This window comes from Limanda limanda, chromosome 6 (assembly GCF_963576545.1).
Source record: "Limanda limanda chromosome 6, fLimLim1.1, whole genome shotgun sequence".
In the NCBI taxonomy this organism is placed as follows: domain Eukaryota; kingdom Metazoa; phylum Chordata; class Actinopteri; order Pleuronectiformes; family Pleuronectidae; genus Limanda; species Limanda limanda.
Genome location: NC_083641.1, coordinates 21667826 through 21681843, shown reverse-complemented (window position 1 = coordinate 21681843; position 14018 = coordinate 21667826). Strand labels below are relative to the sequence as shown.

Sequence of the window (14018 nt, the reverse complement as noted above, 5' to 3'; positions counted from 1 at the left end):
ATGCCCGGGGGCTGGTGTGTACTTCAGAGTCATTCTCCCTCTCCTTTCTTTTCCCCCACTTCTCTCAGTGTTTTATGGGCTGTGTGCTGCGGTGCGGTGACCTCCCTCTCACCCCGGTGCCACCCAGCCGGTGCAGGATTCAGGCGCGCACGGCCCCTGCCAAAACCCCACAGCGCCACATCTGCAATCCATAAACGCCAGCCACTCTTGCTCTCCTCCTCCCTCGCCCACACCGCCTCCCGACTCTCACACTCCTCCATTTCACTCTCTCTCCCTCCCTCTCTCTCTCTCTCACCCACGAACTTTTTTTATTTTAATTTCTCTGTGCATCCCCCCCCCATTTGCATTCCTTTGACTGCTTCCTCCCACCACTTCTGGTTTTATTCATGCCGAACATCATCTGGCTCTTCCCTTATCTCTCACTCCCTCTCTGTCCCTTTTTCTCTCCCTTCCTTTCTTTATCCACATCCAATGGAAAAAAATCTCTCACCCATTATATCTTCCAGTGGGAGCCAACTAAGTGTGGTGGCAGTGAACTCGGAACCGCAAGACATTCCTGCTCCAAACAGCACTAAGTCACCAGCGTTCACGTCCTCTGACAAACAGGCTTGTGCCAAACACACACTTCACTTCTCGGGGGGGTTCAGCCGCACCACGTCGCATGTTGGTCCCCAAACAGCTGAGTGTTGATCCGTTTCACATTGAAAAATGTCCTGCCTGCATGTAAATCCAGTTCCATTTTTGTAGATGTTTTACTATGAGAGCATTCTCCATCATGGGGGTATTGAATTCCCCCCCCCCCCCTTAAGCATGAACTGCTGGCCAGCACAGCTCACAGGCCCCCCCCTCCCCTCAGCCTTAACAAGATGTGTTCAACACATCACTGTGCCCTTGCCTTGATACGTGTGCAAAAAAAAAAAAAACAGTCAAGTTGAAAATAAATTGAGTGTTACCACAAAACTGTCCAGAGCTCCCAGCATGCCCCCCCCTCCCCCTCCCCCCCATGGGCATTAGTGAAATCCGTCTTTCCCCGATTGTATTATCTTTTTTTCCACTGTAATCAAATGAAAATGCACAGAGTGAACTCTCGCTCCCCTTTTCGGTTTCTTGGATCATGTTCTCCTCTCCGTCCCGAAGTCTTCACCTTCTGCTTTCCCAGACATATTGGCATGCCTCTGTGGTGCAGTCCCAGCAGAGCCCCCGAGATGAATCATGTTGCAGCAAACATGCAGAAGAAGTCAGATTTATGATGAATCTGTGTTTTCCTCGGTGAGGAGCACGGGGCAGAGGGGAGGATGCAGGACTGTGGAGCACTTCGACTTTAGCTTGAAAACAACAGCGAGGTCACAACGTGTTGACAAGAGCTAAAGAGGAGGCTTCGGGTCAGGGCGAGACCACCATGGAGGGAGAAACTGTGTGTGTACTGCTTGTCGGAGGCAAAGAAATATCAGTACTTCTATTTTTAGGTGCTAGTACAATTTTAGGTAGACCACTTGTAAATACAGGGTACAGGGAAAACTGTTGCTTTAAAGGCCATGTTGTTTCTTCCCTTGCCCTCACACCAATGTCGGTCGTGCCATGTAACTTAAATAGTTCCAACAGAAATGAGTTTTGTGCTTCATACTGTACGAAGACGGATGATTATTAAGGTTTTGGTAGCCTAAAGTCCACTGAGGCATGTTTGTGATAAAAGATTATACAAATAACTCAACCTGACAGCTGCCGTTTGTCAAAGCTTTAGGGCCACAAGTCGTTCATTGAGATTATCGACGGGAATCGTTGCTCATAAGTACAACATGTGGGTTCTTTCTCCATGATTAAAGCCCCTTGATATCTCAAACATTATCTACATAACTGTTTTGTATGTTTTAATGTGGCTGCAGACTTTGAGCCACATCTGCACGACTTCAAAGAGCTGCCGGTGTAACGGGCTTGAAAAGTGACGCATGTAAAAACTATCGTTGACCTGCCAGTTGTTGTGGTAACGCTCCTCCATGTTTGTTGAATCACACACACACACCCAAACGTTTGTTCACTCGTAGTCGCTGAAATATTTTTGACCTATTTCAAACAAAGATTTGCTCGACAAAACACTGAGGAAACTTTATCGTTACTTAATCATCACTGCCATCTAGTGGACAAAGTCGACTCTGCAGCCAGTTTGAAACTCAAGATGAACAAACAGGAAATACTTTGGATCAAAATTGTTGTATTTAATACACATTGCACATACACACGGATGTTGGGTATTACTGTTTAATACAGGTTGTACGTCTCTTGCATTGTGGTCCCTCCACTACTCCATGTCCGAGTCGTCCTCCTCCACAGGGGTCTCTCTCTTCACCCAGGGTAAAGATGAGGGCACGTAGGGGTCATACGTCCAGCGAGGATACACCCGCTTGTACAAATTCATCATCACAGTGTCTTGAGAGGGCAGCTGATTATCAAATACACACTTCATGTGGCCGTGTGTTCCTGAAAACATAAAATAAGGTGGTCAGATTTGACTGTACATAAAAAGTGATGCCTGACGACGCTGCTCAAACCGAGTTTTGGTTCCTCTGCGGAGGATGACATGTTTTGTCTGTTTGTTTGTTTGTAAACAGGATCAGGCAAAAACTACTCAACTGATTTCCATGATCAGTTGAGGGGTGGGGCATGAGCCAAGGAAGAACCCATTAAATTTAGGTTGCAGATCCAGAGATTTTCTTTAACAAGATTGGTTGTTTTTTGACATTTACACTGATTCGCCAATAAACTATAAATATCAGGAATGTTTAGGGACTGATATTAATGGGTGTCCTATACAATTGGCTCTTGGCAGATGTATGCTGTCTTCTTGTTTTTGAATTCTCTCACCTAAAGCCTCTTTGATGTGACCTCTCCGACCCCACTTGGATCGCAGCTCCACCGGCTTAAACCACATGATGTCATCTGTCAGAGAGAGAAAACAAAAGAGCAACAAAACAGGAATGAAAACCACCGAGAAGTTGAGCATGGAGTAATATTCTGCAGCCATGGGAACGTCCCCTCACCCCTGTTGAAGAACATGTAGCGGACGACCGCCGAGCGCCGGTTGATGTGGAACGGGTGACCGCTCAGCACAATCCTCTTCAGCACGACACGCCGAGGGTCACAGCTGAGCAGGCTGCCTGTAGCCACCAGGTCCTGGATGCCTGGAAGAGACAAACAGATCAACTACCTGTAGAGAATTCCCTGAAGTGGATAATTCAAGAAAAGAATTTAGAAAACAGAATGGATTGGTACAAGGTTGAAACCAAGGCAGCAATCTACTTATTTTCTAGTACAAGCATGACTTTTCCTTCTTCCTCTCACCATCATTGTGCTGTCTGAACAGCAGGACTCCTGCAGGGGAGAATGTGATGGGGGCGTACACTGACACCACAGTGGGGGCATCTGGCCTGAGGAAACGCTCCATCTTGTGCTTGTCAGCTAGAGGAGAGCAGAGCCGAGTTCAGTGCTCAGTTATTCATTTTCTGCGGTTCAGTATGTCCTGCAGCTAAATCTGTCTTTTTCAGATCTTCACACCTACAATTCTCCTGCTCAAATGTTTCATTGAGAAGAAATGAAGGTTTGTATGTGGGCTTGCTTCACCTGTGGTGTGCTGAGAGAAGATGGGAGAGGCCCTGAACCTCCGAAATCCACAGTGGAACACCAGCTCCTCTTTGGATTTGATCGGCTCAGTGTTGCAAGGGTGTCTCCTCACCAGGACATGCATCACGGACATCTGTCGATAAAAGTGAACGGTCAGGTTGACTACGCTTCAAATGGAATGGAGGATATTAGACACAAAGGCTTTTAGAAGTCAGAACTATGAATCATACCTTCTGTTCATGGGGAAGGAGGGACACCAGCACCAGAGGTTTGCCTGACTGCACGCTCTCCATCACAGACAAAGGCACGTCAACGATGTGCAGTGTCACATACCAGCCTGCCTGAAATAAGAGCAGCAGCAGAGTCGATGAAGCCACAAATCTAAAATAAAAAAGTGCAATGGATAAATGAAAACAATCTTTTTTTTTTTTTTTACCATGGCTCCCTCTTCCTCTACTTCTGCAGCCTCAGCCAGAATGCGGTGGCGAGTGCGTTCAAAGTTCTTGAACTGGAAGATGCGAGAGTAATCGACAGGCAGATTCTCCATGGGGTCCCAGGGCGAGGAGCGGAAACTTTTGAGGCCTCTGTAGCGCTGAAACCTAAACACACAGGACAGCAACAAGATCAAATACGGCAATGGTCAACCTTTATGGAGATATATTCCTTCAAACCTAAACCTACAAACTTAGTCACACCAGAAGCAGCAGAACTGACCTGTTTTTAGCTGACGCCTGGAGTGGTGTGTCCACCTCATCAGGAAAGTGCACATTGGCTCGAGCCTCCCGGTAGCGTTTCAGGCCTTCTTCTTCTGCAGTCTCGTCCAAGTGCTCATCGTAGATCTGATCTGCTCCAACTCGTTCGGGGGGGCACACTTCCTCCTCCTCTTCCTCTTCTTCCTCCTCCTCTGAACCACATGAACCAGCGTCCTGAGCAGAGAGGAAATAGAACAAATCGGTTTTAATAGACTGTAGAATTGAGCCCCGTGGACAGAAGACGCCAAATGCGAAAACAGCCCCGATTCTTTGACTGCAAACATATCTGATGTCTTTCCCTGGCCATAAAAGCAGTTTTCGTTTGATAATATCCTCAAAAATAATTTTAATAGTACGAAGCATAGTAACAGGCCACAAGAGAACAAATCCACATACCAACTCCAGAGGTAAGTGGATGAACAGGTGCCTCTGCTACTCTCTTGCTGTATTAATATTAAACCAAAACCCCTGTTGCATTGCATAAAACCAATGCAGCCTCAATATTCTACAAACAAACAATGACCAGACGAAGACGTTGAGAACACAAGGGCAGTCAAAGAGATTCTAAGAATAGAAACGGTTATTGTAAGGCAGCCAAACATAAACAAGACCAGCCCAGCCACAATAACAACAGTGTTAAAAGGAGACTGGTTCTGTGCATAGTGGTGCTTGAATCTGCATACGTCTGTGTGATTGTGATAAGAAGCCGCCAGCATTCAAACTGTGGGAAGTCTTGGTTTGCATATATTTAAATTCTGCGCCCTTCCCAGTGTGTCTACAGGCGACGGCCTCCAGCTCCTCCAGACAACCTCTCTAAGAACACGTAGAAATGCAGCTTCCATGGGGAAATATATTTGTGTAAGGAAACGAATCATCAAAGAAGACATGCGGTACAGTGCTCCCATTACTGGCGAATTACAGGAGGAGCCAGACACATGAGGGGGAAGCTCTCAGCATGGGGCTGATTCACAACTTTTACAACATCCCTGCTGCAGTAATAATAATCATTATCATTTGAAGTGCCCTTTTCCCTATTGTTGTCCTCTCAGAAATCTGTATTCCTGTGCGCCAGCCTTTACATCAAACACATGCTAATAACAATTACAGATCGCAATGCACCCGCTGCACAAGGTGAGCTTCCCCCGACTCTGTTTCAAGCAGCGCTGGAAATAAATAAATGGTCGAACCGCTCCCTCCGTCCAGACAGGAAGCTCCTTTCACAGGACAGGAAGAGAGGAGGCATCTCCTGGGACTCCTGCTCCAAACACTATTGTTGTGGTGAGGAGCCTGGCACTACAGCCCAGAGACAGACAAAACAAACAGTGCCTGTCAGCTGCGAGGTGCACTGACCACGGGTCACGTATGCACTGCTACGCCCGCCGGAACCAAGGACTCTCACACATCACTCGTCCACATACGACTGTCCTCGTCTTCCTCTGTGAGATTACACTGTCTGACTGCAGCCATACTGTTGCTGTGACAACAAGAAACAGCTGGACAAACGAAGGTGTGTTTATCAATCAAAATGCTTCTATGTGTACCTGAGAGTTTATCTCCTCATCATCGCCATCCATCGCCTCGTCCAACATGTCGTCATCATCGTCATCATCATCACTGCTTTCTTCATCTATCTCTCCATTCTCCTCCTCATCTTCGTCAACGATCCACGTGGCCTGGTAGTCCGACGTTCCTTTGGGAACCTTCATTACACGTTTGCTCTTCCTGGCCTCTGAACAGCAAAGAGAAGCGGCGAAGAAACATTTAGATCAACGTCTTATTGTGGCAAATTTAATTTGTATTAATGAGAAAGCCAAACGTTTTAAACCAAACACACACATTATATTACTTAACTAGTTTATGGTTGGTAAAAATTATTGTAAGTTGTATCGAATCATGTGTTTTTTCTTTTTACTCTTTGTAAAGTTTTTCATTTGACTCACTGTTTGTGTTTATAATCAAATCTGGTTAAAAAACAGCTTCCTTCTTCAATACAACAGTTACCAATCAGTTGGAGGCTTTTCAAGATCACCTGTTAGAATTTGGTGTCAATACTCAGGGCAACCAGACCTCTCACAAAAAAAATACATCTGACTTTACTCAATTGTTTTGTATAGTTGAATCTTATTCCACACCTACACTGGCTGGTATCTTATCTCCATCTGACCGACTGAATCATGTTTAAAAAATATAATTCTGTGTCTGCACCTTCAGCTTCCAGCAGCTCTGTCTCCGTCGGCCACGTCTGCTCTCCGTCCATGGGATCCACGTCCGCCTCATTCTGAAGACTCTCCCTGGAGGAGGGGTCGGCTTTCATGAGCACCCGCACTGGAGCCTCGTCTTCAATGGTATCCTGTGGGAGACACAGACAACCCATTTAAACTACATTGAAGGATTTTACATTACTGAATTAATTTTGCCATCTTAGTGAGCCACCCTTTTCATTCATTACACAACATGAAAAGTGATATTCAATTTTGCTCAAGAATGAGAAACAGCATTTAGGGACAAGGTTGAACAAACTACCTCTTCTTATATGAGGTGTCAACTTATGGTACAAACTTAAGTCTGTTTTATGTGAAAAGAGACATTTCCTGTGTTTGAATCATTTATTCTTCAGCATTAATTGGATGGATTATCTAACAAATAATATAATAAATGTGCAAAAACATCTTATTTCTGGCTAATTACAGTTGTAATTTGAAAATATATGATATTTGATGAAGTAAAAGCTCTTACCAGCATGTTTATGTCTCCTCCCTTGCCCAGCTTCACTGGTCTGGAGGTGAAGATGAGGGGAAGAGGGTCTTGTGGTGCGTCAATCTGACTGAGCTGAAAGTCTCCATGTCCACAGATGTGCACCAGCCTGTCAACCCGTAGAGGACGACCACGGACATACCCAGAGACGCAGAGAGTTCCCAGGCCGGTGTTTCCACCTGTACCCTCAGCAGGGGTGTTGGGTGTGAATGTGATATTCTGACCCAACATGTGTGAACGTCTGGAGCGGTAACCGAGCTTCCTCTGTCTCTGGGTGCCCAGGTGTCTGAGAAGCAAAATGCCATCCTGCTCTGAATCCAGAGCGAAGAGACGGGTGTCGGGGAAACGGATCTCTGTGATCTTTGACAAAGCTCTCCTCGAGTCAATCTTTTTCTTCATGGGGAGATCGAACACACCTTGACACACCAAGGCTATATGGAACAAATTCAGAGAAAGAAAAGACACAGGTTGAGAAAGTGTAGAAGAGGGGGGTTTCAAATTATGAATAAACTCTATCTCAGTGTCAACGGTGGAGTCTGAAAGCTCCAGGTTGTTCATGTATAGATACCCACCATGGCTGGGGAGGCCCTGGGCAAACAGGCAGGATAGGCAGTACTCTCCATAGCTGTCCCATCCTTCAGTGGGGTCCAGAACAAAGAGAAGACTATCTGCAATCTTTACCACATCCAGCAGGGAGTGGATGTCAGCTGTCAAAGGAAACAATGAGACAAGCTTCAGAAATGTTCATCTAAGACAAAAGTAGTTCAATCTCTAAATGTCTGTTAAAAATTGCCTTATAAGATTTTTTATTCATTTAAAATTGAATTATGCCAATATAGTCCACTTAATCACTTTCTTTCGCATTTCACTGTGTAAAACAGTGCAACATTTGATTTGATTACCAGTGTGATTGTCTTATTGTTTGAGTTTAAAGATATTCTTTTATATTCCCAGTGATGTGTGACCTAAAGTTCATATGTTTGAAATCCAGACTAACATTAGTAACTTAAGTGAAAACATGTATTTGTTGGATAAATTAAGTATTACATTGCATTGGTCTTAAACAATGCAAAACCAGAAATATGCTGGCATTGAGTAAATAAAAATCACTATTTCTGCTAGACATAACAGCATTCACTTAATTCATTTCAACAATGGTGTTGTTCACGCAGTACTGACCTGTGCTGTGACTTAGAAACGTGAACCTCTGTTTAAACCGGGGCAGAATCATTCCAAAACTGTCACTGATGCCGGTGATACAGTGCTCCTGATGAAGAAGACCCCCGGCGCCCTCTCCACGCAGCAGTTTGGTGACAGCACCGGCGTCCACACCAGCGTGAAGAGACACCACAGCGACCAGATGAGGAGGACCGTCCCTGCTGCCGAGACGCCGCTTCTCTGTCAGGACCTAAACAGGTGACTTATATGAAATCTCTGCAGCAGCGATCTGCAAGTCAAGAGCAACTGATTCCTCTTGTGAAATATAAAATAATACCATGTCTTTCTTGTTCCGCCGTAGCTGGTTGGCTTTGTGTCTTCTGTCCATCTTCCTCTGCTCTTTCCTCTGTTTCTTGGTAAGAGCTGTCACCGACACTCTTCCTGTGGGACAGATCAACAAAAAGCAAATTTTGACTGATGTTACAATGAAAACACGGATGGAGTTAAGTGCAATCCAACGCAACAAGGGCTGCCTTTAATTCAAGAAGATTATAATTAGAAAATGTTCTTAGTTGCATTGATTTAGTTTATAATCATGTAATAGATTGCATTAAAATGGCTATGGTTCTTCCCCAACAACAAAAACATGAACATTAGAAGGGGTGGTTTATGTTTGTTATACATAATAATCTTTTAAAAATAAGTTAAAGAGACAGTTGGCTTCAGATTTTGTGCAGAAAGATTTCCCTGCGAAACCTACAGCAGTTCTGACAATAGTCGTGAATGATGAGCTCTATTAAATCTGAATGGTATTAGATCATTTGTCTAATTTGCAGCTGCTCACTTCTGAATTACACACAGCTGTTCATTGGGATCCTCTAAGGTTTGTTAACTGCAATGTTTCATATCTAGCCAGTAATTACGTAATAATTTAAACTATAACATCACAGAAGTTTAACATTAGTACATCATTGCATGATTGTAACGTGTACTAGTCATGGTGCTAATTGTAAGTCTGGAATAGCATGTATAATATCTCATCGTGTGATTTAATTTCAATTATTAGTTGACTGAGGTGCAAGAATGTAAATTGTTGCTTTAAAACCTTTAAATTAAGTCTTTAAATGTGACTTAATCCATTAAAAGGTCTGTTTTCACGCCCAGATTCACATGTGACAACCGAGGATATGTGATCGGTACCCAGAAGTCAACACGTGTGTGTGCAGAGCCGCGGCTACATGCTAACACAACACAGCTAACACCAGCTGCAAGCGACCCCTCCTAACCCACTCACCTTTATTTTCTCTATCCACTTCCCCTTTCGTCCGGTGCTTGCCATGTTTGTGTCCCTTGTTCTTCTGTTTGTAACCTCCGGCTCTGTGGCCTTGTTGTTTTTCCTCAGTCGCAGACATTTTCTGCCATGTGGGGAGGAAAGCCCAGCCAATTCTCTTCCGGCTTCCGGGGTTTCCGGTGAGTTTGTTCCCCTTCAAAATAAAGGCCAGGGGTGTTACTTGGGAATGTCCTGATATTTTGGACAGGATTTGACTTAAATTATTATTACATCACACAATGTGTTTACTGAATATATTGAAAATTTTGCACAAAAAATGTGTTTTGGATGTGGTGGGGAAGAATCCTCACTGTGGGAGAACATAGTGTGCAGCCTTGATATAAACAGTATATGAATGCAGCAGTGCTGAACGCAGCCCCAGCCTTGACTCCTCCTCTAATAAACCAGACTATATAAGGAACTTGTGAGTCTCTGTCCTTGCTGTGGTTGTAGCTGGTGGTTGCTGGTTATACTGGTATGTGGTCAAAGTGACTCTCTCTCCTTCCAGGCTCATTTTTCTGTGGCATGCAAACTAAATGTACGGCCTCCATTGCAGCCTGCATGTGCCCTGTTGTCCTGGCTGTGAGAGACGCGTGCCAAGGCACCATACTGGAGGTGGTTGGTAGTGGTGGCCTCCATATTAAATGTGTTTTTCTGCAGCATGGTCAGCCTGACTAATTGTTTTCTTTGTTAGGTTCACCTGCTGCCATTATGTTTGCTTCTGTTATGGTTAATATTGGTTTTATTCCTTTTGGCAACATTTACTTGTTTATTTTGTTAGAATTGTAATCTTTGTTCGTTTGGACAATTGGGTTACACCATCATTGGTTGTTGTTTACAGATGTAATGTTTATGGTTATATTCCTAATTTCTACATTAGTTTTTGTTTCAGTGCAGCTGAATTCTGCACGGCTGGGAGGCTTGGCACTCAGGTGAGGTCCACGTAACGCATGTGAGTGGGAGCACTGGGATATATTGTGTGCACCATTGATGCTTTGGGAGTAACCGGTTGCATCCCTGGGCACTCGTTCGGTCAGACCGCCTCTCCACATGTGGCCTCAGCTCACATTTTGTTTTGTAGGCTGGCTTTTATAATTTTAAGAGATTTTTTATAGAGATTTTGGAGTAATGTAATAAAGTTAGATTTGAGTCCTGTTTGCATCAAATAATATTTGTGCCTATTAATCTTGTCTCTCCCTTTCAGTTCCAGACCCCTATTAAATTGTTTTGAGTTGTTAATAAAATATTCTTTGTGATGAAGACATGTGTCTGCCTCTTATCAGTAAGAACTTGTGTAGTTGATGGGTTTCCAGAGAAGGAGGTTGAGACTATAGATCCTAGGGTGCACATTCCCCCAGGTGGCATTGTTGTGTTAACCAAATTGACTCCAGAAGAAAAGTCTGGGTACTTGAAATTTGCAGTATTTAAAAATTAAAATCTAATCTTCATACTGTATAAACCTAACTGAAGCGTTACAATGGTATGTTTACTCGGGTAAAGTGTAATATTATCCTACAAACTATTGTTACAACCGGTAAACAACATATTTATAGATATATAGGAAGAAGGTTAAGCATAAGATAATTATTAATTAATGATGCTCGGAGAAGGGGTGAGATTAATTAAATTTTTACTTCTTGTACCTTTTTGAATATGTAGATTAAATCTTTAAGTGTTTAATTTGTTTCTTTGTAAATACTTTTATTTTTTCAATTGTTTGTATAATTTCTCTTATTCCCTGAATGAAAACATGTACGACTCTAAAGTTAGGGAGAGGCTCATTGACTATTTTTAATTTGGTATGATGTGGAAAAAAATGCAGTACTTAAAATGATTAATTTCTATATTTGTACATGTTTGTTATGAGATCCTTTCCATACTCGCACAAACCCACCTATGAAAAGATGAATCATCCTCTTGATATTAAGTTCTGCAAACGTCCCAAATGATGCATCCTCTTTATCTATGCAACTAAAGAGTGGGGAGCTTTTCTTCACACACAGGATACCTGCTGGAAAGGGTGAGGAGAGCGATGGAGATGGAGGCATGAAAAGAGACCGAAGAAGCTCCTGATGTAATGAACTAAAATCATAACTGAGCATGAGCTGCCCCCTGTTCATTCAGAGAACAGGTTCCTACCAGAGCAGCATATTTTATTAAATGGATCCCATTGTTTTATTGGAATACTGCGAGGAAGCCTGAGAACAGCCACCAGCTTTCATAAATACTGTGGCTACTACCTGCAAACACATGTCCCCCCTATTTTCTAGTAAGGAAACTTAAGATTCCTGTCAGATATGAATTCTTACTTAGCACACTAAGCTCTCTCCAGTTAAAAAGTTCTTTCTGTTTTGATTATCTAATTGTTGCCAGGATTTCAGTTAACATACTGGTCACGCAATTTCCATCGTAGATGAAGTGTAATGAATGACTCATCTTTTTCTTTATTTCTTGGTAGCCTTAAAAATACAGTATGTAATGGGAGATTACTGATATAAAGAACTTGAAAAGTAAACCAGAACATCGGGTAAAACATGAATAAGAGGAAATTCAAAAGTGTAATGAGTCATATGAAGGAAGACTTCTTCCTCCATTTCATTTAATTGTTATTACTAACATCATTCCCATCAAGGGTAATTTGTGCTTATTACCCTGGAATTAAAGAGCCTTACAGCAATAAGGTTTCTGGTTTGAGTCCTGGTTTGGGCCGGGGTTTTGTGCGTTGGATTTCTCCAGGTACTCCTTCTTCCTCCTGAAGTTCAAAGACATGCAGATGGGGTTAGGGCAAGTGAAGACTTCATATTTATAAGTGTGAGTGTGAATGGAGTTTTTTTTTTGTCTCCATGTCGGTCGTGCAATACACATGGTGTCCTGTTTAGGATGTACCCACCCTCTATCAGCTGGGATGGGCTCCCTTCCACGCCCCTCAAAGGATAAACAGTATAGATAATGGATGGATTTGCAGTCAAAGCCTTTCATGTTACATCTTCTGTTTTCTGTTATGCAGTTTGGTTAGCGGCTATTGTGCGCTCGAAACAGACACATTTTCTGCAGAGTCTCTCCAAGTTGTGCAACTCACATGCAGAAGCAGTCACATGTGGCATCATCTGAAGAGGATACTTTTAAATAGATCCAAAAGACCTAAAACCAGAGGAGCTGTGCCTTTTGTCATGGTAGGAAACCACCCCCCAGATGATCCTGACTAACAATGGCTCTGTTCTGGTCAGAAGTCACAATAATTCATTTCATTATTTACACCTGTGTCTTTCCTACCTTGACGTGTCCACATGTGTTCTGTGAAAGAAGGCCCATTGTGCAGCCTGTTACCATGCAGATGGAGAGGGAGGCTGAACTTGAAGGGCTGGCCACAGGGGTTTCTTCTGTACACTGTTACATCATGCACAGACCCACCAGCAGAGAATCTATTAGTAAACAATAGCTGACTATCATGCCCTGCCTGAAGGGAGAACATTGCATACCCTCTGTCTGCTGATGGAGGAGCCCGCAAGTATGATGTAAGTAACCTTCTTGCACCTCAGCCTCAGATCACCAGCTTTAATGCAGCAGATAATCAGTAAAGAAAATGTCCCTGATATTTGGAAGAATTTGATGTTTATTATTGAAATGTCTCGATCTGAAGATCAGTTGTGCCGTGTGGTGTAAGATGCGTGTGATCTTTCTACTTTGAATCGTCAGGAAAATACAGTTGAAGGCCTTGAGGTCCATTCCGTGGCCCCTCAACAACAAAGAATACTTTCAAGGATCCCCAGGGCGAGTCACATAACTGTGTTCCAGTGGAACCAACAGTAGAATACATGCACTTGTACTGGTTAATCCCTGGTGTTGACCATGGAAGTAGAGTATTATCCTGTGAAAATGTGTTCGAATTGTGTTATGAACCACTGCAGGACAACAACATGTGTTGAAGGAGCTTTTATTGCCAAGATAAAGTAAATATAGTTATATCTGTTACAAGAACTTGTTGGTGCCGGTGAAGAAAAATTTCACATTTTCATAAACATTAAAGCTATAAGTCACTTTTCCCTTCAATACGTACACAAGCAAAAAACAAATACAACACCAAATACATTTGTACCATTGATGATAGCTAAGAAGGAGATGAACTGTTCAAGTGAAAGTGCAAGTGAACGTAACATAAGATAAGATAATCCTTCATTAGTGGGGACATTTTAAGTGTTACAGCAGTATAGGATAGTGTAATGCACTCAGTAAAAGTAATGGATTAGTAAAAAGTTGAATATCAATGCAAGGAATTATAAAAATAGAAAGTAATATGTACAATATCAACTGAGTATATACAGTGTAATGGTAGTTTACATATCATATCACAAATAACAGACCAAACAACATCACAGGCCTAAACATATACAAACACCTTATAAGACGGA

The 14018-nt window shown here is 42.9% G+C and overlaps 1 protein-coding gene across 1 annotated transcript; it reads right to left on the bottom strand.

Moving 5' to 3' along the window:
- Positions 1 to 2192: 2192 nt before the first annotated feature.
- tsr1 (TSR1 ribosome maturation factor) lies at positions 2193 to 9709 on the bottom strand. Its single transcript, XM_061072949.1, has 15 exons — positions 9574 to 9709; positions 8617 to 8720; positions 8301 to 8529; positions 7694 to 7828; positions 7104 to 7552; positions 6573 to 6717; positions 5909 to 6096; positions 4330 to 4541; positions 4052 to 4214; positions 3846 to 3956; positions 3616 to 3748; positions 3337 to 3453; positions 3036 to 3176; positions 2860 to 2934; positions 2193 to 2475 (listed from the first exon to the last, which is right to left on the bottom strand). The coding sequence occupies exons 1-15, from the start codon at positions 9689 to 9691 to the stop codon at positions 2297 to 2299; spliced, it is 2499 nt and encodes an 832-aa protein (XP_060928932.1). The 5' UTR covers positions 9692 to 9709; the 3' UTR covers positions 2193 to 2296.
- Between the last annotated feature and the right edge of the window lie 4309 nt (positions 9710 to 14018).